The 25,686-nt window shown below is 38.3% G+C and overlaps 1 protein-coding gene across 1 annotated transcript; it reads left to right on the top strand.

Moving 5' to 3' along the window:
• The first annotated feature begins 1,894 nt into the window (after positions 1-1,894).
• Positions 1,895-25,569, top strand: TSPAN3 (tetraspanin 3). Its single transcript, XM_082488789.1, has 7 exons — positions 1,895-2,075; positions 13,959-14,150; positions 15,205-15,279; positions 19,009-19,110; positions 19,480-19,632; positions 19,909-19,992; positions 24,907-25,569. Exons 1-7 carry the CDS (start codon positions 2,013-2,015, stop codon positions 24,997-24,999), a joined length of 762 nt encoding a protein of 253 aa, XP_082344915.1. The 5' UTR covers positions 1,895-2,012; the 3' UTR covers positions 25,000-25,569.
• The last annotated feature ends 117 nt before the right edge of the window (positions 25,570-25,686 follow it).

Genomic DNA, 25,686 nt, shown 5'->3' on the forward strand with positions numbered 1-25,686 from the left:
TGAACACCAGTTCCTAGGACTCTGTACCAAAATATGTAGTGTTGTGAAAGCAGAGAAAATTAGTACAGAAAATCAGAGCAGGCTGTTCTGTTTAAGTTCAACATTGAAATTGCGTAAGAGCATTGTTGTACTAAAATCTTCATAAGCATTTTTAAATATCATCATTAATCCTTTTTCTATCAAACTCCTCTTAGAAAGCCTTTTTTTCTATCAATGCTCACTTGCATTTTTGATAGTATAATCTATATACACTTTTAAAAACAGCATATGTCGCAGAACTGTAATATATAAAGCACAGACAGCACATTAAAAAGCAGAATTTAAAAGACACAATCACACCCTGAATGCCACTAATTCGATGGAAAACCATATTAATAGTGCAACCAACTTTGAGCATATCTTCTGGGTATATAAATTAATTTTTAGTGACAGAAAATGGTCTGATAATGCTTGCAAGATTAGGAAATTTCATCCATGAACATATAAGGACTTGAAAAGAAATCTGAAAAAAGACTCAGTATCTCCATGGTATCCAAGAACCAGTTCTGGATATAACTTCCCAAAATTGTAGGAGGGAAAAGGCTTACTTTGCTACCATGGAAACAGAACAGTGGAATATAACTGATTGTTACATGTCTGCCCTTACAAGACTGATCCCTAAAATATTAAGGTCCTCAATAACATGGGTGGTTTTGTTTCCACCCAAGAAGTAAATCCGCTAGAAAAGGAATGAGAAGCTATTGAGCGAGCTCAACAAGCAGGGAGAGCAGCTCAGGAACAACAGGTATTTCTAGGAAAAGTGGAGGATCAGAGAGGAGAAAGAGAATAAAAGAAAGATCAAGAAGGAAGATACCACGATGCTACAAGAAATAGGGGAGGAGGGGTTTGGTTCGACTAGCGAGGTAGCAAACGAGGCCTTCACAATGAAGGGCTGGATCTTGCCCATGCTAAAGAGAACCTTATGAATAAAAAGCGCAGCAAATACTGGATGGGTGTTACCTTGCCCTCGCTCTCAGAGCCCACATGCAGTCTCAGGAAAAGCACAGCTTGCAGAAACCATGCACATCTTCTCATAATTTCTTAAGTTACTTTTCCTTTGTTCTTCATGGCAAATCACACCCTCTTTGGATGCGTCCAACATTGCACTTTCCTCACTGCTGGGCTGTGCAACAAAAGCTATGCTCTTTTGCTTCACTGGAAGTGTTCCTGTTGCCTGCCAGACAAATGTCCTGATTGTAAAACGCATGGCGTTCTCCTCATTAAACATTTCCTCTCTGTGCCTGCCATGCCCGGTACACAGATAAGTCACTGGGTGCCAGGTTCAGTTTATCCTTTAAAATCCATCAGTGCACCTAGAGATCTCCTCACAGTCCAACACCGTGCACCTTTACACCCTTTGCTGGTAGCGGGTGAGCAAGGCAACCCGGCCAGTGAGGTCCTCGTAGCTGTCATTTCGAAGAGAGGCCTCATAGGCAGCTGCTCTTCTGTGGCCTCGCCGCAGCTCTTGCCCCCAGCACTCCTGTCTGACACCCCCCTTCAGCCAGCTGAAGGCACAGCGTCCTGCCATCAGACGGCAACTCACACGGGTTTCTTTTTCCCTCATGACCTAAACGTCTACCGAGAGATGTCATTAACTGTGGTACGGGGCACCTCTGAGGACAGGAGGTGTGCTGACCGCTCCGGGGCAAGCTGTCATGGCGGCCTGCCAACCGCGCCCCTCACCTGAGGGAAGAAGGAAAGCCCCCCTCCCTCCTCCCAGCGCGCGCGCCTTCGCAGCCGCCCCTCAGCACCGCACGCGCGGGCCACGCGGCGGTCCCTTTAAGGGGGAGCGGTTCGCCATCTTAGGTTCCTCCGCCCCCCTCCCGCCACGTGACGCCAAGGGCCGCCATCTTAGGCTCCCGGCGCCGCCGCCTCCGTTCGTCTGGGTCACGTGGGGTGGGGCCGGCGGCGGAGCGGAGCAGAGCGGAGCGGAGCGGAGCCGGGCGGCCGGAGGCTGAGGGGCGGCAGGCGCGATGGGGCAGTGCGGCATCACCTCCTCCAAAACCGTCCTGGTCTTCCTTAACCTTATCTTCTGGGTGAGTCCGGGGGCGGGCTGGGGAGTGTCAGGGTCTCCGGGCGCGGGGCTGCCTTTTTGCCTCAGCCGTGCGCTGAGGACAGGGCCCGGGCGGGCTGTGGCGCGAGGTCCGGCCCTGAGGGCTCTGCGGGCCCGGCCCGGTCCGCCTCACCGCGCTCCGGTCCTCGCTCACGTACGGCAGCAGCTGGGAGCTCCTCCCTCTCGCCCCTTCGCCGGTTCATTTTGTATTTAAACGCTTTATGTTTAACAGGCGTCGTGTGCGGCTTCGCGGGGACCCGTGTTTTAACGGTGGGTGCAGTCCCTTCTCCCCCTCCCAGTCCACCCCCCCCTCAAAGTTCGGCGCTGGATGAAGCTGAAGCTGTTGCCTCAGTAGCCTGGCAATAGAGGTTTAACGAGCATTAGAGATCTAGAGGTAGAGAGGCTTGTGTAATTGAATACAGCTTGAGTTGCATTATTGAGGTTTTCAGGTCTCTGCCAGTTTAATTTTTGTAGAGCTGTTATGGCTATCTAGTTTTTGGCCTCCTATTTTAAGGGCATCTGTCCCAAATGCTTAGCGTTAAGTATGGAGCACCGTTTTCTTCCTCGTACTTTTAACACAAAATTAGGAGAGAGAGAGATATATAAAAAAACTTAATAGTTCAAAAGCAAAGCTTGTGTTTCACTTCTTCCAGTAAACCACAGTTGTATCATAGTAATTGTGCAGTGTTTAAACCTGCCATAATTAGAGTGAAGCTGACAGTAAGACAAAAGCTTATTTGGGTTGGTGGAACAGTAGGTTGCTGTAAGTGACCTTTCTCAGGATGGACATACAGGCTGTAGCTTGGCGTTACACTCATTGTAATAATTGGCCTGTCAGAACATTGTAACCCTAAATAAATGAAATCAAATTAAAGAATATTTTGTAGATTCTAAGAATTCCTTTTCTTCTGCATTTAGCTACTGCATTTCTCATCCTCTAATCACAGCTCCAGGAACATAAGATCTGTTGTTTCAGCTGTTCAAAGATTTCAGCTTTAAAAAAGTAAGAGTGGGTAACGAGATATTAGAACATAAATATGTAACTATATATAGGTACATAATTTAATTTTGAAAGCCGTATGAAAGCTAACATGTGTTACAGGATAAATGTTCTTGTCTAAATTTTTACAAAAGTATGCCTCTCATGGAGGCCTAAGAATGGATCACGGGCATGGAAAAGGCATATCTGTGCAGTCTCACCAGCATTTGTGTGTACAGCTGTTCAGAGAGATGAGCAGTAAATGTGAGGCATATTTGACTCTAAGTGGTGTGTATTAGGAGTCTAATTTTGACTGAGGTGTATAGGCTTCCTTCTTTATCTTTGAAGGATGAGGTAATTACATCTGTCTTTTAGTACAGCCGTTTGTTTGGAATCTGCTTTTTTGGGCGTGGCTTTTTGTTGCAAACGGCATTAAAAAAAGCTATTTGATAGCTGCTACGTCATACTTAAAGTTCTTGACTGGATGTGTAGTTGTTGTGAGTTGCGTTTTTGGTGGCATCTTGAGGTAGATTTTTCTTTAGTTGCTGATATAAATTAGGCTCTGTTTTGAATTAGTCTCTGAATTTCAAATAAATGAGCATAAATTCTGTAGGTGCTTTTTCCCCCACCCCAAAAGCTTAGTGATAGTTCTTATATTTTATGTATTTGAAAGGTATTGTATGTTATTTGCTGCACTTAGTAATTTAATTCTATGTTGAGATTTGCAACTATTCATCTTAAACAGTCGTGGATGCAAAGTTTTGTGTGATACTGAATCTAGCGCTTTACAAGTTTTAATGACTTTTTTTGAGACAACCTTGACTTAATTTAAAATGGATGGGTTGTATTTAGATAGGATGTACTTCATGTCAAATTAAAACATCACCAATCTTGTATTCTGTAAAACTGTTTCCAGCCTAAGAACTCAACTTGTGTTGATAGCTTTTTGGCAGATAGGCAACTGGGTTGCTTTTGTTGGAACAGCCTTACTGCTCATCAGCTGCATGTAGAATGAGGCAGGCTTTCTAAAAGAGAGAATTAAAAAAATCAATGTAGTTCTAATTTTGATAATTAGATCATCCGGATTTTCACTGAAACTTGATAATAGACACCCTCCCCCCCCCCCGCCCATGGGTTTTATTTCATTTATTTGTTAGAGAATGTAAATGTCCAGAGTGCTTTGGTAGCTGTCTTGTGAATGCAAGGTGTTCAAGAAAACTATCACTTCCACCGCTGAAGAAAAAGCAGAGATGTTTTTGTTATACTCTGTAGTCTACGATGTAATTTGAAAGAAATTTTATAAAAAACAAACAAACAAACAAAAAACAAACAAAAAAAACAAAAACAAACAAACAAAAAAAAAACAAAAACAAAAACAAACTTCTGAAAAGGCAGATCAGGCTTGCTGACAGGTCATAGCCATACCTACTCATTCATAATCTGTGACTGCTGACTTTAATAACCCAAACTCCACTCAGTTTGCCAGTGATTGTACAAGTTCATCTCCTTCTGGAAAGTCTTGTGCTACTTACTAAATTTTCTAATTGACACTATTAAAAAATCATCTTGTTTCTGTATAGCCTTGTGAAAACTCTTTTTGCATCCTGTTAAATTCTTACATTAACTGTACTTTTCTACATGTTAATAATTACTACAGGATATTTTTTTATTATTTTTTTTTTTTTTTTTTAGAAAATGAGCTGTGGAAATGATCTTCCTCTCACAACAGGACAGGTGCTAGTTTGCCATACTGAAAGCTGGATGGGCTTTATGCACCATTCCAAGTTTTTTTGGTGTTGTACTTGGAGAGTTTAGCCGAATTCTATTTGCAGGGGTGTGCAGCATCAAGTACATCTACTGTAGACCCACATATTGGCTTAAAAACAAAGTACTGCAGGAAGACATCGCCATGAGTAGTACCCATCAAGAGCAGCAGGATATTGATCTTGTATGAAACACCTATTTGAGTTTTGGATAATTTGACAGAGACTGCTTAAACTCAAAGGTACTTTACAAAGAAATGCATTGATGAGAAGCATCAGTTAAAATTTTCCCTTAGAAAGATCAGAGGAATAAGATCAGATTAATATGTTTCTTAGTGTTTTGTTGTTATGAATTAGTTTTGGAGTAGATATGATGAACGGCAAAGGAAAAGCAGTCCTTCAGTTGATCTTTATCTTGTCTTAACTTTGCATAAGATCTATTTTGGTTAACTAGTGACTTCTTTTCTGGTTAGATAGTACTGAGTCCTTTTCTTTAAGGAAAAGCAATGCATAGGAAGTAATTGCGATGTAAAAGACAATACGTCTTAGAAATAAAAAAGTGAAACTTCTACTACGTATGGTCTCAGAAATATTTTTGGTGGAGTGGGGATCCCAACATTGATCGGTCTGTCTGAGGATTTAGGACGTAGTGTGGTGTTTATTTTCATTGGGGAAAGATTAGAATGACTGGTGTGACAGGAAAACATTAAACTGTAGTCTTAAAAAAAAAAAAGTTAAAACAGTAGTTGATAATCAGAAATATTTTTTGATATCTTGATGATGAAATGTTGAAAAGATGAACATACAGTATTTGAGAATAGCATGTTTTCTTTTTTTAAAAAAAAAAAACTTTTGTTAAAGTGCAAGTCTGCATTGATTTGAAAGAGGAAGAAATAAATTTATCTGGAACAAATATCTAAACAGTACTGTCAAATGTCTTTATTTTGTGAACTCTTAATTTAAGGCTTCATCGGGTGACTTGCATAATTCAGTCAAAAGTAGTTTGAAGAAATGAGATGAAGACAAACATGCTAGGGAAATGTTTTCAAGCTTATTTTTTGGATACAGGATAGATGGATAAAATATTCAGAGACACTTGTAGTCTTGCTTCAGGAAAGGGAGTATGTCTATTTTATATTCCCAAAGAATATATGTGCTTAGACAGCCTGCTCTGCTAAAACAGCACCTAATACCTTATGCTTGCTTTGAGGTTGTTTTTCTTCATCTCTACGTCCTGCTCCTTGCAGAAAGAAATGAACTCTGTTTCTGTGATACTTTCAACTCGGTAGTTGCAAACTGACTTTTTAAGTTGCTCTTGCAATTATTTAACTAACTTGAAATCATTAATTTTTCAGTCCATTTGACTAAGATATTATAAAACATTGTTTGGGATAATTGTTTAGAGAAATTTCAAAGGCTCCAGTTCTGTACAGCAAGAATGCTTTCTACAATTCTGTGCTCACTTTACAACTTAGGTATGCTCACCACAGTACAGTAATCATAGTATTACAAATTACATAGTATTGTCTTAGAGGAACTGTCTGTACTATCCTTAAAAGGAGCTGCAGCTATCAATGTGAACATAGTGTGTTTTGGGTTTCTGATAGAAAAGAAGAAAGAAAATGCAGCAATGGGAAAATTAATTGAAATTTAGCAGTAGAAAGAAAAAGTAGAGCTTGCTTCCCCTTACACGTAGGAATAAGCCAAGTAATTTTTCCTTTTAATTGGAAGCCTGAGAATTGTTTCTAATCTGGACTTTCAAAGCTTGAGTAATGAAGAAACTTCTTGAGAGTTTTTTGGTGATGAAAGACTGTAATTGACAGATGGTCCCCAAGGCTACCTTTCAGGGATTACTTGCCTGAACTTTTTTTTTTTTTTTTTTTTGTTTTGAAGGACAGTCAGTTCTGGATGTCAAGGTTGAATGTTTTGTGCTTTTGCTGCAATGGGAGTGAAGTGAGTGTTATTTGCAGGACTGTAACAGTTTGGAATCCTGTGCATTAAAGAAATTAATTTTTTATCAAAAAATAGGTTTTAAAACTCAGGAACTGTCATGCTCTTTCTGAGTTATTTTTCTTACAGTACTTGGACATAAACTTTCAGGTAGCAACCATGGGCCAGGCCCTGATTTTTTTGTAAGGTTTTGATTTGCTTTTAGGTAACGTGGTAGTGTCATTTATGTTTCTTTACAGAGTAAGTTTCAAGTCTTTGCCTGAGATGTTTCAGGATTTTTTTTTTGCATCTGATCTTGTGCTTAAATGTAGAGAGGACTAATACCGAACAGAAACAAAAACAACTTGCAAAGCTAAATGTGGTATCTCTGAGTAGTACATGGAATTTGAAATATCACTTCACCTGGATAAACTTCACGGCACGGAGCAATCATCATTGTTCTTGTGTGAGGCAAGAAATCTGGAGACAGTGAGGCACCAGGTCAAGTTACAAACCTGATGACTAAATAGATGTAAAAGAATGGCTATATTGTTAACATCTCTTCTGTTTAAAAAAAAAAAAAAAAAAAAAAAAAAAACCCAAACCTCAGTGTGGTGGTGCACTGCCTCTTGCAATTAGTGATGCTTAAAATATGTAATGCCAAATGCAAGTGCAGCCTAGCTCAGCCTTTTGCTTTATCTGCAAAAGCATTTGAATTTGAGATTTTTATGCATTGCATTACAGAATTGAATTTGGCTAGTATAGACAAAGCAGTCTGACTTACTTGAATTTTAAAGGCTTATAAAACAAAGCCATGTAAAATATTTCTATGTTACCAAGTTGAATGTAACTTCTACTTTTCTTCTCCCAAAAGATTTTATAAGAAAGTTATAGCTCAGTGTTCCAGTTAAATTATTATTGATGAAAACAAAATAGAAGAGTGTCAGGAAACCATTGGGTTCTAAAGTGGATGGGCACCAATGTAAACAAGTAGAGAAAACAATGTCAAGTATGAGTGTGTATTTGTTTCAGAGGGGAGTGGAGAGGGGAATACTGAGTAACAAAGTGCTGAAAAGAATGTAAGAGAAATAAACAGCAGAGATATCCTATAGGGCCTTTGAAGTTAAAACTGAGGAACTAGAGTTTGAAGGACAGAAAGCTAGAAGAAAAACTCAAGCAGATCAGGAAAACTCTCTGTCAGTAATCAGGCTATGAATACTCTAGTGTTGGAGAAAACTGCAAATGTCAGAGAAATACAAGTCAAACAATGGTGAAGTAGTGTGAAAAACACTTTTTAAGATACTGTTCTAAGAAGCCCAAAAAATGGGTGGCAAACCACAATACCAGTATCCCTGCTTATGGCTAGGAAATGTTCAGGTTTTGTTATGCATGGAAAAAAGTAACTGTTACAAAGAACGGAACCGATGTAACTGTAGGCCCTCAAAAATCTCTCCTGAAGTGTAAGGGTTTGGTGATGTTTTGTTTTGGGTTTTTTTTGGGGGGGGGGAGGACGCCACATTTGCATCAGACTAGAAAGGCAGTGAGAGCAAAGATACACTGCAGTTTGACATAAGGAAGGCAGCACACAGGTTGTGAACATGGTCCTAGGGCAGGATCCAGGCAGAAAAGGTGAGGGACTGTTACTGCAGAAGTGGTTTTCTTACTTTTTTTTTTTTTTTTTTGCTGCTTTTTGTTAAAGATGATGCAGATGGTCTATTTTAATATACCATAGGTATATTTCACAATCCCAGTCTTGAAAGATGTTTTAGTAGTGGAATGACCAATAATTGGGTTTAGAATGGTATCTGTATTGCTATCAAAATTCACCAATCATGGTAAAGTTGGCAGTGGTAGGAATTTATAAGTAGGTGTCCTTACCAAAAAGGTGAAATAGTCCTCTTACCTAGTTGGACATCAGTTGTGTTTTCTGCTAACATATAATACTTTGCTGCTACCTTCATTTTCTTGTTCAGAGCGTATGTGTTTTTAAAACAGTAAACAAAATGCAGCTTCTAAAGGGAAAAATACTATTCTTTGGCCTAGTTAATTGAAAAAGTACAAAAAAAATTTTAAAACCTATTTTTTGTGGGTTTTCTTGTGGTCCCAAAGTGAAGAAAATTCATCGGCAAGGTAAACGGCAAAAGTAACATGAATGACAATGCTTCGTTAAAAAAAAAATAAAATATAAAGTCCTTGGATAAGTTTTCATCAGATCTGTTTGGGAGCAACATTAGTAGGGTAGTATAAGGAAGCATTAGTGTGTAAATGGAGCAGTGGTATCCACGGTTGATAAATAAATGATCAACAGAACAAATAATTTAAATATCTTATTACCAGTCGTCATCTTAGCTAGCCAAAATTTTAGCTTGCAAACTGCTCCAGTGTGTGAGTGTTACTGAAAATATGAAACCAGTTCTTGGTGTGTGTTTACAGACTACTTAGGAAAAAAACAAACAAACAAAACAACCCACCCAAAAAACCAAACCTGAAACTGTTTCAAGGTGCGCCTAGACAGTGAGTAGCCTTGTATGCCTCAGCACGTGTGAAAGGTGAAAGCTGACTTTGTGAAATAGGCATGGGCTTAAGAGGCCAGCCCAAAGATGGGGGCAAAAGTTTACTTGCTCTAAGAACCCCAAATTTTAAATAGGCTATTCTGTAATGTTTTGAGTGATGTTTATCATTGTGTCATTAGATCTTCCAGTTTTCCCTTCAGTTCTTTGCATAATTGTGCAGCTTTAACTCCTTAGATGCCCATGCCAAAGCAATAATATCAAGCTTTTTCTGAACTATAAGAGGTCTGTGTATTTTTAAAACTTCCTCTGATGAAGAGGATGTCTAATTGTTCAAGCCTTTTTGCAACAGTTTATTGACTGTACTTGTTTTGTTAGCCTTTTTAAAGGTTAATTCATCCTAAAATAAGAGTATGCCACTTCAGGTTTAGTTCTACAAGTTAGACGCAGAGAACTCTACAAGGATGTGTAAACGCTGAATAACCAGTCGTCTTCCCAGAGCATGCATGTGACCTGGCACAGCTTCAGGACCTGCTGCCATCTCTATTCAGAGTCTTGAACAGATTAAGTTCAAGAATTCTTCCTTCAAGCCCTGTTTATCAAAGACTTATTTGAACTGTGCACTGTTCATATCTTTGGCTTCCATTTAATGATAGGAAATGCATGATTGTAAATGTGGTAGCTTTTTTTTCAAATGTCTCTGACTTGGATGAGTTTGGACATCTGCAGATTTACTGTTTACGCTGCACGATAATAAGTGAGATTTGGGTTTTATGGGTATTTTTTAATTATCCTTGTGTCTCTGCTTGTGATACAGATTTCAGTTTCTCTAGATGATTACCTTTTTGAGAGGCAAATTATTTAAGTGCATGGTACTGTTTGGGGTTTTGTTTTGTTTTTAAAAGCACAAGTTCAACTTTATTCTTGGGCTGTAACAGATAATAGATGTTCAGATAATAAATGTTAAAATAATAAGTGGTGCAGCACTGATCAGTGTAGATTGCAGACTTTGTATAGGTGAAATTAGGTCTTTGTCTTTATCTCTTGTCACAGTATTTATGCTTTATTTACATTAACATATAACATGGTACTATGGAGGTGGAACAAAACCCAACTGTGCTGAGGATGGGATGTTGAAACTACTGAGTTGTGGGGAGGGAGGACAGACCTCAGGCTAGTCTGGTACCATCAACTGAGCACCTATTAGCAGTTAGCACAGTAAATGCAGTCATCTTCTGGTTTAGTTTCAGCCAAAGTGAGTCCTGTTATGCACTCCTAAGGCTGTTTCAGTGATGCAAACCAGAAAGTAGTAAGTGAAAACCATCAGGTGAGCAAAAAGGTTTGCTTCAAAAGCAGTTTCCCAAAATGCTGATTTAGAGACCTCCCCCCTTCCTGGTGTAGAGCAAACTGAAGAAAACACTAAGCATCCTGTGGCTGTGATGTGAAAGGAAAAGGGAAGGCATTTGAAACTTGGTATCCTGTAGACTAGGTGTGTAGTGTTGCCATTTTCATTGTTCTGTAATAGACTAGGTATTGTACCTGTTAAAAAATAGTATTTACCTGTGATACACAGGAAGGGAGTTTTAATCTTCATAGAGTGAAAGCTCCAGCAGACATCTTTGCTTTCAAGACTCCCCACCCCCACCCCCCACCCCGATTACTTGTTGAAGTGATTCTGAGGAAGAGACAGTAATTTTTAAGGGTATGGTCACTTCATCAAGTAGAGACAATGCCTTTGTCATCTGCCACCTTGCAATATACCATATTTCTAACAAGCATTTTAGTTCTTGAAATGGGAGATTACATCACTGTCCTGTCATTCACATGCTTCATTGCTAGGCAACAGTTAATGTAATTCCATTGTTCAGTGACACTACTTTGAATCTTTGCTTTGTGTACAGAAATTGTATGTCTGCATTTTGCCATGTTGTACCTAACATGCCAGGATTTGTAAAGTTGGATTAGCATTTCAACATCTTTTGTGTGAAGGAGTGATTTTGTAATAGGTTGTTCACTTCATATTTTCTCGTCTGGAGAAGATGTCTGGCTATTGGTCTTTGACTGTTCCTGAATTTTCAGTTTCGGTACAGTTGTGTCTACACAGTACCTTTTATTGGATGAATGTGAGCCTCCTGGATGCTTTTAAGATTCCTGTGGAGCACACGCTTACCTTCACTGCAGAAAGTGAACCAGAGTTGAAATGTATTGCTCAAATCCATGCAGAACTGACTTTTGAGCTGGCTCTTAATACCTTTTCTTTTGACATAATGTTTCTGTAACAAAGCGCTGCAGGGGATATTCCATACATAAAGCATTATTCTAGTCATGTTTATAAAGTATGGTTTTATAGGCAGTAGCTGCAGTAATATTGCAGTACCTAGTAGCAGACAGTGCTGAAATACCAGGTACCAGTGGTCTTCTGGCTTGTCTTGTTCTGTGCCACACTGAACAGGTTGCCCAGGGAGGCTGTGGAATCTCCAGCCTTAGATTTTCAAGACTTTAGACAAAGCCTTGAGCAATCTGGTCTGAATCCATTGTTGACCCTGCTTTGAGCAGGAAATTGGACTAAGTGATCTCCTGAGGTCCTGCCTGGCCTGAATTATTAATTGATTCTTTGATTCTACAATAGCATGACCTAGTCCTGTAGTATTATAGCTACTGGAACTAGCTATATGTGTGTCTATCCACATTCATCTTCACAGTGCAGGCATAGGGGTAGTTACAAGGCCACTGAGTGGGAAAGGAGGGCTGGAGGCAGTCTGCAGTGTTCTTCAGATGAGAGCTGAAGTGTATAATATTCTGGTTGAGTGAACTCTTGTGTCCAGGGTATGGATTGATTGTAATGGGGACACTACCCTTTACAACAAAATGAAATTCCCCAGATCATAGCTCAGTCGTTGCATCTTCTGAGTGGATTGCTTTAGCTTAGCCTTGTACTGGGACACCAGAAGAGTGTGTCAAATATTCAAATTACATTGTCCATGATTGCAAAAAGTCCATCAAGCAAAAATTGACAAGGCCCTTTTATTGTGAAATAAATATTAGCTGGCTCCTCAAGCAACAGCTGTCTGTCCTTCACTAGGTTTGCTCAGCTTAGAATTAATGAAGGTATTGATGTGTGTGTGTAACTGTAAGGTAGGTAAGGTTGTATCAGATTGATGTAAGTGCTTTGTCTTAGTGTTAATTCTGTATAGTGGCAGATCCATCCTACAGGTCTTATTTGCAGTAACTTTAAGTGACTTTCTGTTTGTTTAATAAATACCATTTTGTATAATGATCCTTCTGAGAACGTTTTAAAGTTGTGTTATGTGTCTGTAGTCATAGGGTTTTGTCTTTTAATAATAGATGTTTTAAATTTGTTCCCATGTGCTTTGTTGGTTAGAATCAGATTTTCTAGTGCTGTGACCACTTTAGGAAGGCTGTTGTTTCTAGCAGTTCATCTTTCCCTTGCACAGGATAAAGTTAGCAATGTGTTTATTCTGGCCTAACATTAAATCAGAGGTAGTAATCAGAAAAATGGAAGAGTAAGTAGTAGATAAATAATGGCAGCTAAAAGAACTGCATAATTGTTCTGAAAAACTGTTGAATAGCAAGTAACCGGCTGCTTGGATAGGCTGGAATCCATGGGAGGGAAGTATTTGGGAACAGGGAGAAAGATTTTGGTGTTTATAGCATGGTTATCCTCATTTCTTGACTACGTGCCTGTCATGGTTTAGGCCAAATCAGCTACTGGGGACCTGAGGGACCCCAGATGGGACCGACAGATGCTCCCCTCTACCCCTCTTCAAAGAGAGAGGCAGAGGAGGGAAAGAGATACTTATGAGTTTAGAAGGAACTAAACTACTTTAATGAAATATTAATAATGAAATAAAAAGAAATATATACAAAACCGTATCAAGCTCCCAAGATGACAATCACTACACCGGCTGGCACTGGGGCAGTCCCAGGCTTGACTTAGTGATGGACGGGAACTGGATTCCGGATCTGCATTCAGGATCGGGATCAAAGGCAGACAAACAGAGTCCTCCCCAGACGTCAGCCATTGAAGAAAGAGAGGCTGACCCTTTGATCCTCAGTTTTTATACTGAGCATGAGGCAGATGGGAATACTCTGTTGGTCAATTTTGGGTCACCTGTCCTGTCCGCTTCTCCCTGCAGGTGGGACCCCACTATGCTTTTCCACTTCCGACCCTCCAATGGGGCAAATACCAAATTTGGTTGGCCTTGGCTGTTATAGCAATAAGTATAAGCAAGAGCCTCTCTGCATACCATGCCTGGGCATCAGCTATGAACATAGGTCTTATCACTCTGAGAGAGTGAACATTGTCTGCACAATATGCTGTTAATTTCAGTAGTTAGAGGCCCGGCCAAGAAGCAAAGTTACTGAACAAAATTGGTTCTGTTTTACCTCAAACCAGGACAATGCCTCAGAAGATTTCCATAGTGTAGAGAAAAGTAAATCTGCCTACATTAAATGTAGTTTGAAAACTACGGCCTAGCCTTCATTTGAGACGTTCCTAATAAACGTATGCTATAACCTAGTGAAGATGTCTAAATTAAAAATAATTGTAATTTCTGAGGAAGACTACTTTATGGTGTTTGATAAAATAATTGTTGCAAAGTAGCTTTGCTGAAAGGAGGGTTTGGTGTTCAAGGAAACTTATCACACTATTGTGTCTATTGTAGGCAGCAGCGGGCATACTGTGCTACGTGGGAGCCTATGTGTTCATCACATATGATGACTATGATCACTTCTTTGAAGATGTCTACACACTAATTCCAGCAGTCATTATCATAGCTGTGGGAACACTTCTTTTCATTATTGGACTTATCGGGTGCTGTGCCACAATTCGAGAAAGTCGTTGTGGACTTGCTACAGTAAGTTTCGGTGCTTTTATATGATGGTGTGTGCCTGTTGTACTATTTGGCTGCCTTCCCTTTTAGTAGACTTCTAAAATAATTCTATGTTTGTTCTAATCTTATTTTATGGCCTTAAATGTTTTCCCCTTATTTTGTTAAGAACACTTTATTTCCATTTTCTGTTCTGAATAATGGTATTAAATTAGCCAGTTCTGGCAGCAGAAGGCTCCTCAGCTTTACCTTTTTTAGAACTCTGGTCTCATTAAAAAAAGAATTAAAACCATGTCATTAAGTCATAACAGTTTTTAAATGTTGCTTTTATCTGTTCTGGTTGAAAAGCTGAAATTGGACAGAGAGAAAGGTGAGCCAGACGCCTTCTGTTTTAAGTATCTTGCTTCAAGTTTAAGGGAGGGTTGTTAACAATGCCTAAATGTTTTTCTTTGTGGCATAATCTGAACACTTTGTCTGCAGTATTTTACATCATGTGTTTCCAAGCATTTTAACTGGAATTTCGTCTTGAGAATTAGGTAGGAGAGAAGAGAGGCCATTATTAAACTGTCCCCACAGGGGTGAAGCAGTTTGGATTTTTTTTGATACTATGTAGACTTTAACAGTTTCTTTTAAAAGGGCTCTTAAATATACCAAGACAAATGGCATAGCCTGCTGTCTCTGATGGTTCTTACAGGGCTTAATCTGAAGAAATGTTCCCTTAGTCTATCTACCACTCTTAGTTACAAACTGGGTAGCTTCTTTGATGTGACATACCTATTTATCTAACAGAAGATTGGAAGAAACACTTGATTAAAGCACTCCAGTACGGTGTTTTCAGTCCTAATGATCAGCACTTGTCTGGCTGGGCAGCTTCTTATTGCTTGGGGAAGCCATGAACACTAGTTTCTTGAATGAAGTTAATTCTGAAGTCGTTTGGTCAACTTAATTGCCTGCTTTAAGTTATCTGTTAAATCAAAACCTTACCTGAAAAATTACTTTAAATAGCAAAATCTATATGGAGAATTTTGGAAAGTAAATGGCTAAAACTACTTGCACAAACTCTTTTGATTGTATTTTACAGTTTGTGATCATCCTGCTCTTGGTTTTTGTCACTGAAGTTGTGGTTGTGGTTCTTGGATACATCTACAGAGCAAAGGTAGTAAATTCTCAATTTCAGTAAATGTTTTGTTGTGAACTGTGACCAAAATAAAGAGATGTAGTCTTTACTGTATTTGATTCTGTAGAACTGTTAATGGGTATTTAAGGGAATAAAACCAAATCTCTAAGTGGGTTAATTTGATACATCGATATCTTAAAATTTAGAACATCAGTATTCTTCAAAGCAAAGCAGAAAGCTTTCTCAGAGGCAAAAAACTAGCTGGAATACATCACTAACAGTTGGAACAGTAGAGGGGAGTTGTGGTAATTGGTACCTTTGTATTTTCCAGATGTTCTCCTAATTTATTTATGCTTTAACTTTGTGAATGGTTTAGGTTACACAATATTTGAACATAGGGTGTGTTGTTTTGATATGCAGGAACTTAAATGTTGTCTTGTGTTTTGGTATACAAACTAACACTGCATAATAATAAAATCAAATAGATTGAAAGTGTTAATGTATACTGTCTAGCTTTATACAGGTTGTTGACAAGGGTTACAGCTAAATAAATTATTACTTCTCCCACTGTTTAATGGATGTTAAGAAACAGGACCAGGGAATTGTGTTTCTACCAGCATAATATGTGGCAGAAATATACCACATGGTATTAGAGATTTCTTTTTTTCAAGTTACACTGTGATACCTCTAACTTGCACAGTTTCACTGACTTTTGTTATGTCTACATCTAAATTGTGCCAAAAATATTAGTAGAAAAGGCATGGTTTCCAACCTAAACCATTCTATGATTTTTAGCTGTGTGTAGTATGATTGCATTATAGGACACTCCAGTGATGTCTTAATAGCAAGCTGAACTATAACACCATCTACCTTTTTTGGCCTTCTGTGTTTATATAAACGGCCCGGGTCATACTAGTTCAGTATTCTCTCCTGCTATCCTTGCAGAAATGATGAGACAACCATTAAGTAAAAGTCTATAGAGTTCTTGCTTGGTTTACAAAGGAAGGCTGCCTTGAATAAGCAGCTAACAAGAGGACCTTGAACCACACGTTATAAATCTGATTTGATAACACAATAGGTTGCTACAACAGAAATGCTCTATTGGTGATGCTTAAATTAAAGATATATTTTTTTTCTCATGGTCTACATTTGATTTCTGGTGTTTTGGCAGTGCACTGAGAAGACCATTTGGGACTCGGAAGTTTGTAGTGGAAGTAGTCCTTAGAAACAACTGAGGAGAGCAGTACCATTAGTGGAGAATGGGAAATGTTGAGTTCTTACGTGTTAACTTGAATGATTGCCTTCTGCTTCAATACTTGGAGAGGCATAGTGCATTACAGTATAGTTATTCAGGAATTACTGTGGAATCTGATCTGTACTAAGATGTGGTCATTTTATTCTGTGTTCCAGTCTTAAAGTGGCTTACTCTTTTCCAATTAACAGCATTCAGAGCAGATAAAAGCAGATGTGTGGATCTTCTGTAGCCTGTCTGAAATTATACTTACATTGGATTGGTCCCAGCTGCATATTCCTGTTGCCTCTTATTTTTGTCTTGCTACCATACAGTTTCACAGTTGTAGGTAATGCAGGGTCAGAGCTTGGGGAAAGAGGGAAGGTAGTCTCTTTTTGGTGGCAGCTTGGTGTTATGTTAAGCCATTTGTGAGAGTTGGTGTTTGAAAACTAAATCTTAAATCCTTAGAAAAGACAGACAGGTTTTGTTAGTAAAAATGTCAATTTTCTACTACCCTACAGTACTTACCATGTTAAACTACTGTTTTCAAGTGCAACAGGAGTGTCAGTAATAACTTAAATTTATTACCAGTGAATTGGGAGGTGAAATCTGCTTAGATTGATTATTTTTGCCAGGATAAATAAGGCAGCTCTGTGCTTTGCTAATTTTGCTTTGTTTCTGATATGATGTGTATAGATCTGTAGTATGTGTGGGGGTTTGTGTTTGTGGTTTTTTTTTTTTTAAAAGGCACCTGAATCATGCTAGAATTACTTCAGTGTTAACTGTACAAACTTCCAAACAGCTTCACAAATAAAAGGAAAAATTGAAGTCATGGCAGTTGTTCATCAAAACTGTTGGTACCAAGTGAGACTGAGTATAATGTCTCAAGAAAAAGGGCACAATGCCGCTTAAGATACAATGACTGATCCTAAAATTGCTTAATTTTCCAACATACCTCTTTAAACCTGTGTGTGTGGATCCAATTTGGACTCCTTCAGAACAACGTGAAGCATGCTTAGGTTATATTGTGATAGACTGACCTGCTGCAGAATCTTGTAGCATTAGACCCTATCAGTAAAAGTAAGGCTTTCTGTAATTGGCAGTAAGGATTAAACAGGCTGTCAGTTGTTTGAGGACTTACTGGCTTTTTTTCCCCTGGGTGGAGTAGTTCACTCTCTTCATTTTTCATAAACCTGCCAGTTAACTAGAGCTAGTGAATTCTGTTTGTATTGTATGTAATTTGCATGGCTTTCAGGTATAATTTTGCCCTAATTGAATGATAAGCCAAATGATATACAAGCAAGCACTGAAATAAATGATTTACAAACCTATATGACAAATTGAACAGCTGTTTTGTTGTATGAATCGGAGTTGTAAATCACATTAGTTAAATCATCAAACAATTGATTTTTAAGCTAGTCTGAAATGAGTTGCCTGTGCAGGCTAAATTGACTTTTAATCATATCTGTCTTGATATAGATTTACTTGCAAACAGAACCAGAATTCTTGGGGGAAGGGAGGGGCGGGAATGAAGCTTGTGCTATTGCTGCAGAAAATCCTTCACTTAAAGCATTTAAGGGAATGATATGTTGGCAAGACCTTGCTACTGTAACTTGCAAATCTAAAGAATATGCATGCTTAGTTAATGCTCAGCCCTAAAGTTACATTCCTTGCACATAATTCTGTTTGAATGTGATAGGAAAAAGATCAAATCAGGGCTAATTTTACTGTTGTATAAGTGTTTAGCTACACTAAACTTTCTGTGCATTTAAGTAACAGTTTACAATGAAACATGTTACTTAAAAGGTTCTAGTAAGATTTCCTCCAAAATAGGCATTATAAGATGCCTTTCTGGGGGACAAGTGATGATTCTTGAGTGGCATCCATTTCTAACACATATATGTGATGACATCGTTAGCAGCTTGACTTATCTGCAGTAGCATTAGGAGCTATTGCAGTAGCTGTTGCTATGTACAATGTACTGCCATCAGCATTTCTCAGGAAGTGTGGGGAGACTGGGACTGAACAGAGGGCCAGAAGACCTCATCTTTGAGAATTTACCTGTGCTTCAGTAGGAATGGGAAGAGCAGGTGGCATGACTTGCTCATATTCTTATGGTCCCAAAAGGAACGAGTTGGCCCAGATGGTTATACTGGTTTTTGTTTGGAATTTTGAAGGAGGAGTAGGAAGTAGAAAGGTGGATGCGTGCTCTTATGGAGAGTCCTTTACTTCATGGAATGTCTGCCACAGTGTCATAATAAAAGCTATTTCCTTTTTTTGCAAAGCTACTTTGTCTAAAATCTTACAGAAGATAGCTGCTTGTTTTTTTCTTGTCCATTAGGTGCAAGCTAGGAACACTTTTGTAAAAGTCGTTAGAATTTTAAGAAGCTGTACCACCAAAGTGTGCTGACTCTGGCAGATGATGGGGAGTTACGTTGTTTTCCTGAATTGCTATAACTAGAAGTGAAATTATTTTACCTAGACCTCTACTGCTTCTGTTGGTGTGCTAACGCAGATACTTTCCTAATGCTTCACAGGTGGAGGATGAAGTTGATCACAGCATTCAGAAAGTATACAATGGGTACAATGGGACAAATCCTGATGCAGCCAGTCGTGCTATTGACTATGTACAGAGGCAGGTGAGACTGTGAGACACATGGGAACTTTTTGGTTATTTCTGTCCTTAAAACACAGATGCTGTGTTCCTCTGCTACTTGTGTAGCTTATCTTCCTCCATTCTGACAAATCTAGGAAACAGTTGATCAGTCAATAAATAGCTTAAGTCAGTTAAAATTGGTAGAATTATGACATCATTGATGGGGAGATGCATTTTGTGTAATTGGCTATCTATGAATCTGTTTGGATTCAAATATTTAGTACGTATGTATTTTTCTGCAGTGGAACATAATCTTAATATGCTTGTGTTCTGGTATTGTGGTTAGAATTGCTGTCTCATCCCACTTCTTGACTGATAAACACATTGGCTCTTTACCTGTATGATTTTTCAGTTGCGCTGCTGTGGGATCCATAACTATTCAGACTGGGAGAATACTGTCTGGTTCAAACAAACTAAAAATAACAGCGTGCCGCTCAGCTGTTGCAAAGCAGCCCTCAGCAATTGTACTGGCAGTTTGACCCGTCCAATGGACCTTTATTCTGAGGTAAGACAGCTGAAGTGTGAACTTATGTAGCCCCATGCTTTTGATGATTATCATTCTTTTTAGTGGGAGCATGAAGTCTTAGGTGTATTTACTTTAAGACTAAATAAACATGGTTTCTTGGGGGATTCTCTCTCCTTTTTTCATCTGTGATATACTAAGTAATGATTTTTTTAGTGTTTGGGTTATCTATATGCTGTGTTTGATGCTTTTGGGGGTTTTTTTTGGTTTATGTCTAAATGTGGTTGGCAGATAGATATCTAAGTCTACTTGTTTCAGGGGTGTGAGGCTCTGGTTGTAAAGAAGCTTCAAGAGATCATGATGTATGTCATCTGGGCAGCACTAGCATTTGCTGCTATTCAGGTAAGAGAATATTCTTAGCTGTAAACTTTTTCTCCAATGAAATTCTAAACTACCATCCAGGTTATTGCAAGTATGCACAGGATGATGACAGCCTTAGTCCCTACTTGGTTTGGGGGATAAATGAAGATAAGTCAAAAGGATCTAAACACTTCAACACAGAACTTCTCAACAGTAGTTTAACAACTACTGCTATGTGGATGTATATTCTGTTAGATTTGAAGGTACCTGAACAGTCAGTGTTACATGCAGTAATCTACTAGAATGTAAAATACTTGAAAACTAATTATCTAAGTATTAAGTATCATGAATGTGCTCTGATGGCATTAACACTTGCAGAATTTGCATGATATTTCATTTCCAGCTTTAGAACAGATAGCTCATACTTCCTTGCGTTTTAGAGGTGCATCAGCTTAATTGTGCTTCATGGCATACAGGTAATGTCAAGACCCAGGAGATACACCAAGGGCTTTGGTAGCATATTCTGCTTTTGTTCAACTGAGCTTTGCATTGTGTCTTGAAGACTTCTTGGTTTCTGCACTTAAGGGGAAAAAAAAAAAAGAGGTTCTAAACTGGAGACCCTGCCTACCATATCTCCCACATGAACATTAATTGTTACAGCTACCCTACCCTGGTCATAAAAAAGTAACTGAGGAAATAGACTAATGTGTATCTCAGTATTTATTTAGATTTAAAAAAAAAAAAAGACTAGGCCTGTCTTCTAAACATATCTGTAAAATTGGAATTTTGAATGCTCATCAATCTGGCAGGCTTAGTACATTAATCACATTATATTCGGACTGTGCCAGTGTTATGGTCTCTGAGAAATATTGTACCTATGCTGAATCCCAAGAGACTTGAAAACTAACTTCAAAGTTACTTTTGTGCCCTTAATAGCATTTGAATTCAGAAAACATCATACCTGTTGAGTCAGGTGGTTTAGGCACTTCTGTTTTCAAAAGCAGCTTTTGAGCTGGATTGCATGTTTGAAGGTAAGTAATCATTTGCAAACAGTCTTGTGAAAATATGGTTAAATTTCTATTTCAATGCTACAAGGATTTACTCAGGTAACACTGTATACGGTAATATTGTTGAACTGTCCAGAACCAGATTACTTCAGCAATGGAACTTTAAATTTGGTGAGATCTGTACTCAGTCTTCTGAAGGAAGAATTGCCATTCTTAAAACTTCAAATGTTAAAGCAATATTTAGTCTGTTTGAACACTGAAATATGTTTGTAATGTAAATTAATGTATTTACCACAAACATGGTTACTATGGCAGATTTTTTATGTAGGCCAAAAAAAGTATGTTATGATGCTGGGTGAGCTGTATCCCAAGAGGATGCATTATTCCTAGTTTTGGGGTTTGCAGGTTGATTAATGGGTCCGCCCCAAAATGCAGCACAGTTATAATCCTCTCTGGCATTGCACCAGAATTTTTGACACGTGTCTGCAATGGAAATGTGGCTGCTTGCATCCTTCTGTTATTCCTGGCTCATCAATTCTAGGCAAGCATGTTAGTTGTATCCCTTCTGCAGTGGGTGCTCTTTGATTTGTCTCTGTCAGTAATCAAGATATTGGCATAAACTATGTCTTGTATAAAGAGTTTGTCAAGAAAATAAGAACATCAGAGAAATATCTTTGCTAGTGCTGCAGTATAGCATTTTGAAATCTTCTTGCTTAAAGTTAAAATAAGCTATGTGATACCTATTTAGAAAATGAATAAAGACAAATGTAGAATACAGGGTGTTGGGAATACCCTTGAAATTCCTGTCTAGTAATATTTGGAGTGGTAATCACACTTAAGTCTGTCAGAAGTCATATTCTTGTATCTTTGCTCCACAGTTCAAATGGCTGTAAAAGCATGTTTTAAAAAGACACTAGTTTCAGACAAGCTGGTACTGAACAGTATTCAGACCATGTTATTATTTATTTCCTGAAACTGAAAACATACGTTGTGATATCCTCTTATTTGTAATAAAGAATTTATGTATTTAGCCTGATTCTCAGCAAAATAGTCTGTGGGCTAATTGAAATGGAAATAAGAACATAAACTTCAGCAGACAGAACCTTCAGCACAGGTTACTGACTTGACCTGTAACCTCAGTCATTTCCTGTAAACTGAGAGGAGTAATTATGTTTTGCTCGTATTCTGATGAATTTTACTACCTTTCCTATACTCACTGAATAGAATCCACCCTGAACTATTTCATACGTTATGCAGTAAGGCTGTCTGAAGTTCATTACCTCTAGTAGCTTACATTCAACAAATCTAGACTTTCTTTAGAATGAAAAGACTGAGAAGAGGGGAATTTTTTCAAGGCTTGGAATTTGTGGAAAACTTAAGTCTTTTCTGCATAGAAGTAACTTTTGGTATGTTCATGTGTCAGTTTCCATGGTGATCTTCAGGTGTGCAATAATTCCCTGGTCTCAACCACAGTGACAGCACAAAACTATTAAAAAAAATAGGAGGCAAACTGAAGGGAGCAAAGGCAGTGCAGTAGAGGTGCTGCTTGATTAGCTGCAAAGTTTGTTCTTAAAGATAGCTTTTGTAGTTAGTGATCACATACAAGATACTGAGCTTGGCGTATGTACATATAGCCAGTGAGCTTTTTTTTTTGAGTGGGCAAATTAAAAAAAAAAAAAATGGGGGGAACACTAAAAAACTTTCTGACTGTTGGAGATGTCTCAACTTTTCTGAAAGTTGAAGAGGGGGATGCATGCATCTTTCTTCAACAGACTTCTAAAATATTTTTATTCACAATATTAAGTAGCAACTGAAGAGAAACAGAATCAAATGCCTTAGAAAAGGTTTTGAGGAACTGGCATATTTTCTAAAATGATATAATCATTTCTGTAGAGAAAGTTCAAATATGGGAGTTACTTCTGTGTTTACAGTGAATTCTAGGAATATGCTCAGTAGTGTCCTGAAGGATATAAATGTTTTACATAGTAACTCAAATATTGATTACATGAGGTTTTATTATAGTACCTGATTGTTTTGGATTTTACACAAAACTGTATAAATTTAATGTTTTGAGTCATTGTACAGGATTATCATTGTGTGAATAACTGCAAATGTGATGGAACTGCTTTTATTTATTTGACATACATGGCTAGAATGAATTATAGCAAAAGACTAAAGGAGGTTTTCCTCTGCAGCACGCTCTTTGTTTTATCCTTGAACAGCGAAGAAGATTAAGTTTTTGTACTTGCAGGCTGTGAGCCTTCTTCAGAGTTCTGTAGCCACTGGCAACCACCGTAAACTCTCCATCTCACAAGTCTGACTTAAGTTTTTTTTTTTTAAATTGTGGATGTTACCTCTTCACTTAGAAGTGCTGTGCCCATGAAGAGTCATTCTCTCATGTAACACTTTTTTTTCTCTTGCTCTGACATGAGGAACTTGATCTAGTTGAAGATGTCCCTGCTCATTGCAGGGGGGTTGGACAAGATGACCTTTAAAGGTCCTTTCTGTCCCAAACCATTCTATGATAAGATATATTTGGAGTCAGTCCGTGAACTGGAACCACCCAAGTCCTGATGGAAAGTGAAGAAAGGTGCTGTTTTTACCAACAGCCTGAAGTGCTGTACTCTGTTACTCTCCATATGTTTGGTTTTTTTGAGCCTGAGCTGGTTTCTGCTATAGATCCAAAGCAGATAATGCACTCTAGACAAAGAATATTATTAATCTTTACAGCTCGTTCCTTTCCAGGAAATTAAAAGCCTATACTGGAATTTCATCATGCCTCTTTTTAATCACTGCTTAGAGTTAGGATTTTTAAAACACTCTCTCTTCAGTCTTTCAGCAGACTTGGGTACTACTTTACATGTACCATCATTTAGTTTTAAAACTTGTTACTCATGCGATGTTTGCATCTGACTGTATTAAAAACAGTGAGTAATTCTCCTTTTGTCCCAGTGCTGTGCTTTCACTGTTTTTTTGCTGTATCAATGAAGAAGCTTTATACTTGGTTGTATGCTCACCCATTTCATTCTTGTTTGCTTTCTGCTCAAAGTGAGTTTTGGGGTGGGTTTTTCTTTTTTAGAAACTTCTTCACCTTCTGGGTGATGCTTTATAATCCGGAGCTATGACAGGAGCATCATGAAATATTTGCACCTGTGAATAAACTGCTATGCATATGACCAAATCAGTACAATCTCTTACTTTACTAGAAGCTATTGCCTAGAACACAACACTACACCTGATTATTTTTTTTTTTTTTAAGTGGGTACAGTCTTATTCTGCCTTCAGTAAACATGCAACTTCTGTAAAATGTCATGTCCTACATCCCTGATTGCATTCATCTGATTTAGATCTTGGAAATGTATACTGGGTGATCATACCCTAAAATCCTGGCAAACTTGCCAGTACAGTCATGGTACTGTGAATTTTAACAGCAGTAAATGTCTAAAAGTGAATAATTCACCTTGGACTTAAGCTTTCTAATATGACATATTAACAGAGATTGAGCATTTGAAAGAGATTTCAGGGGTGAAGTAGGCTAATAAAACTGAAGTTTTGCTCTTTCTCACCGTAGCAATTAGAGGCTAATGCATTTGAATTTCACTTAGATTTTTCATACCAGATACAGTATCTGAAAATCTGTACCTTTCATAAAAAAAGAAATTATAACTTCTTTCATCTGAATTGCTGAGGCAGAACACAAGTGACTGACCAAAAAAACTTTTGTTAAAGATGTCCAAGACAATCTTGCAAGAAAATAAGGTTGGAGTCTGTGGCCCTCAGTCTTTGCAGCGGGAAAGGAAGCTTTTTCAAGAACAGTGCATGTATTGTCATTTTCCTTATGGACAATTACAGTCTTTCAGAGCATGCTGACAATTTCTGTGCTGAGGTTAAATCTCTTGAAGTACCTTCTTTGTACTCAGCTTGTCTTTTTTTTTTTTTTTCTCCGTAGCTTCTGGGCATGTTGTGTGCCTGTATAGTACTATGTAGGAGGAGTCGGGATCCTGCCTACGAACTCCTCATCACTGGCGGAACCTATGCCTAGAAGAGAAGACAAACACGCAGTTCAATCCTATTTCACTTACGTGGAAGGTGAATGGGCCAGGTCTACTACAATAGCTTTCTTGCCCTAAGCTTAGTCAAAGCGCACCTTTCACAGATGAGGACAGCCGTATGGTACACTGGTGACGGGCAAAACAATTCAGCTTTACACACACCCATATTATTACCGGTGACTTTCACTGTTTTAGCCAGCTATTCATGTATCTAAATGTTTTAGTATAATAGTAAACTTTCTAATTTCAGAACCATTTGCAAGTTTAAGTGTAATTTGGTTGATATGAAAGTCAAAGGATGTGTGCCTACTTTGGTAGATTACCTCTAAGAATTAACTGGCTGAATCTTGCATATAGAGAGAGGATTTTTTTTAAACCTTCACTACATGGAACTTCTTTGGCCAAAGTTGTACAAAGGAAGCCAGCTGTATTTAATTTGAAGAAAAAATATTTTAATCTTGCCCCTCACCAGTGTCACTTTTTAAAAACACTTAAGTGAAGTCCAGTACACTTTATATATAAAATTGTAAAAAAAAAAAAAAAAAAAAGACTAACCAAAACTTTAGGATCATGTGACTGCAGTTTTGACCTTCAAAGATCAAATCTTTCAAACATTAGTGGTTTAAAATCCAAGCTGGCTTTTCAGGAGTATAATGTATGCACTACTGTTCTATAAT

Source organism: Vanellus vanellus (genome assembly GCF_965231255.1).
Source record: "Vanellus vanellus genome assembly, chromosome: 11".
NCBI lineage: Eukaryota > Metazoa > Chordata > Aves > Charadriiformes > Charadriidae > Vanellus > Vanellus vanellus.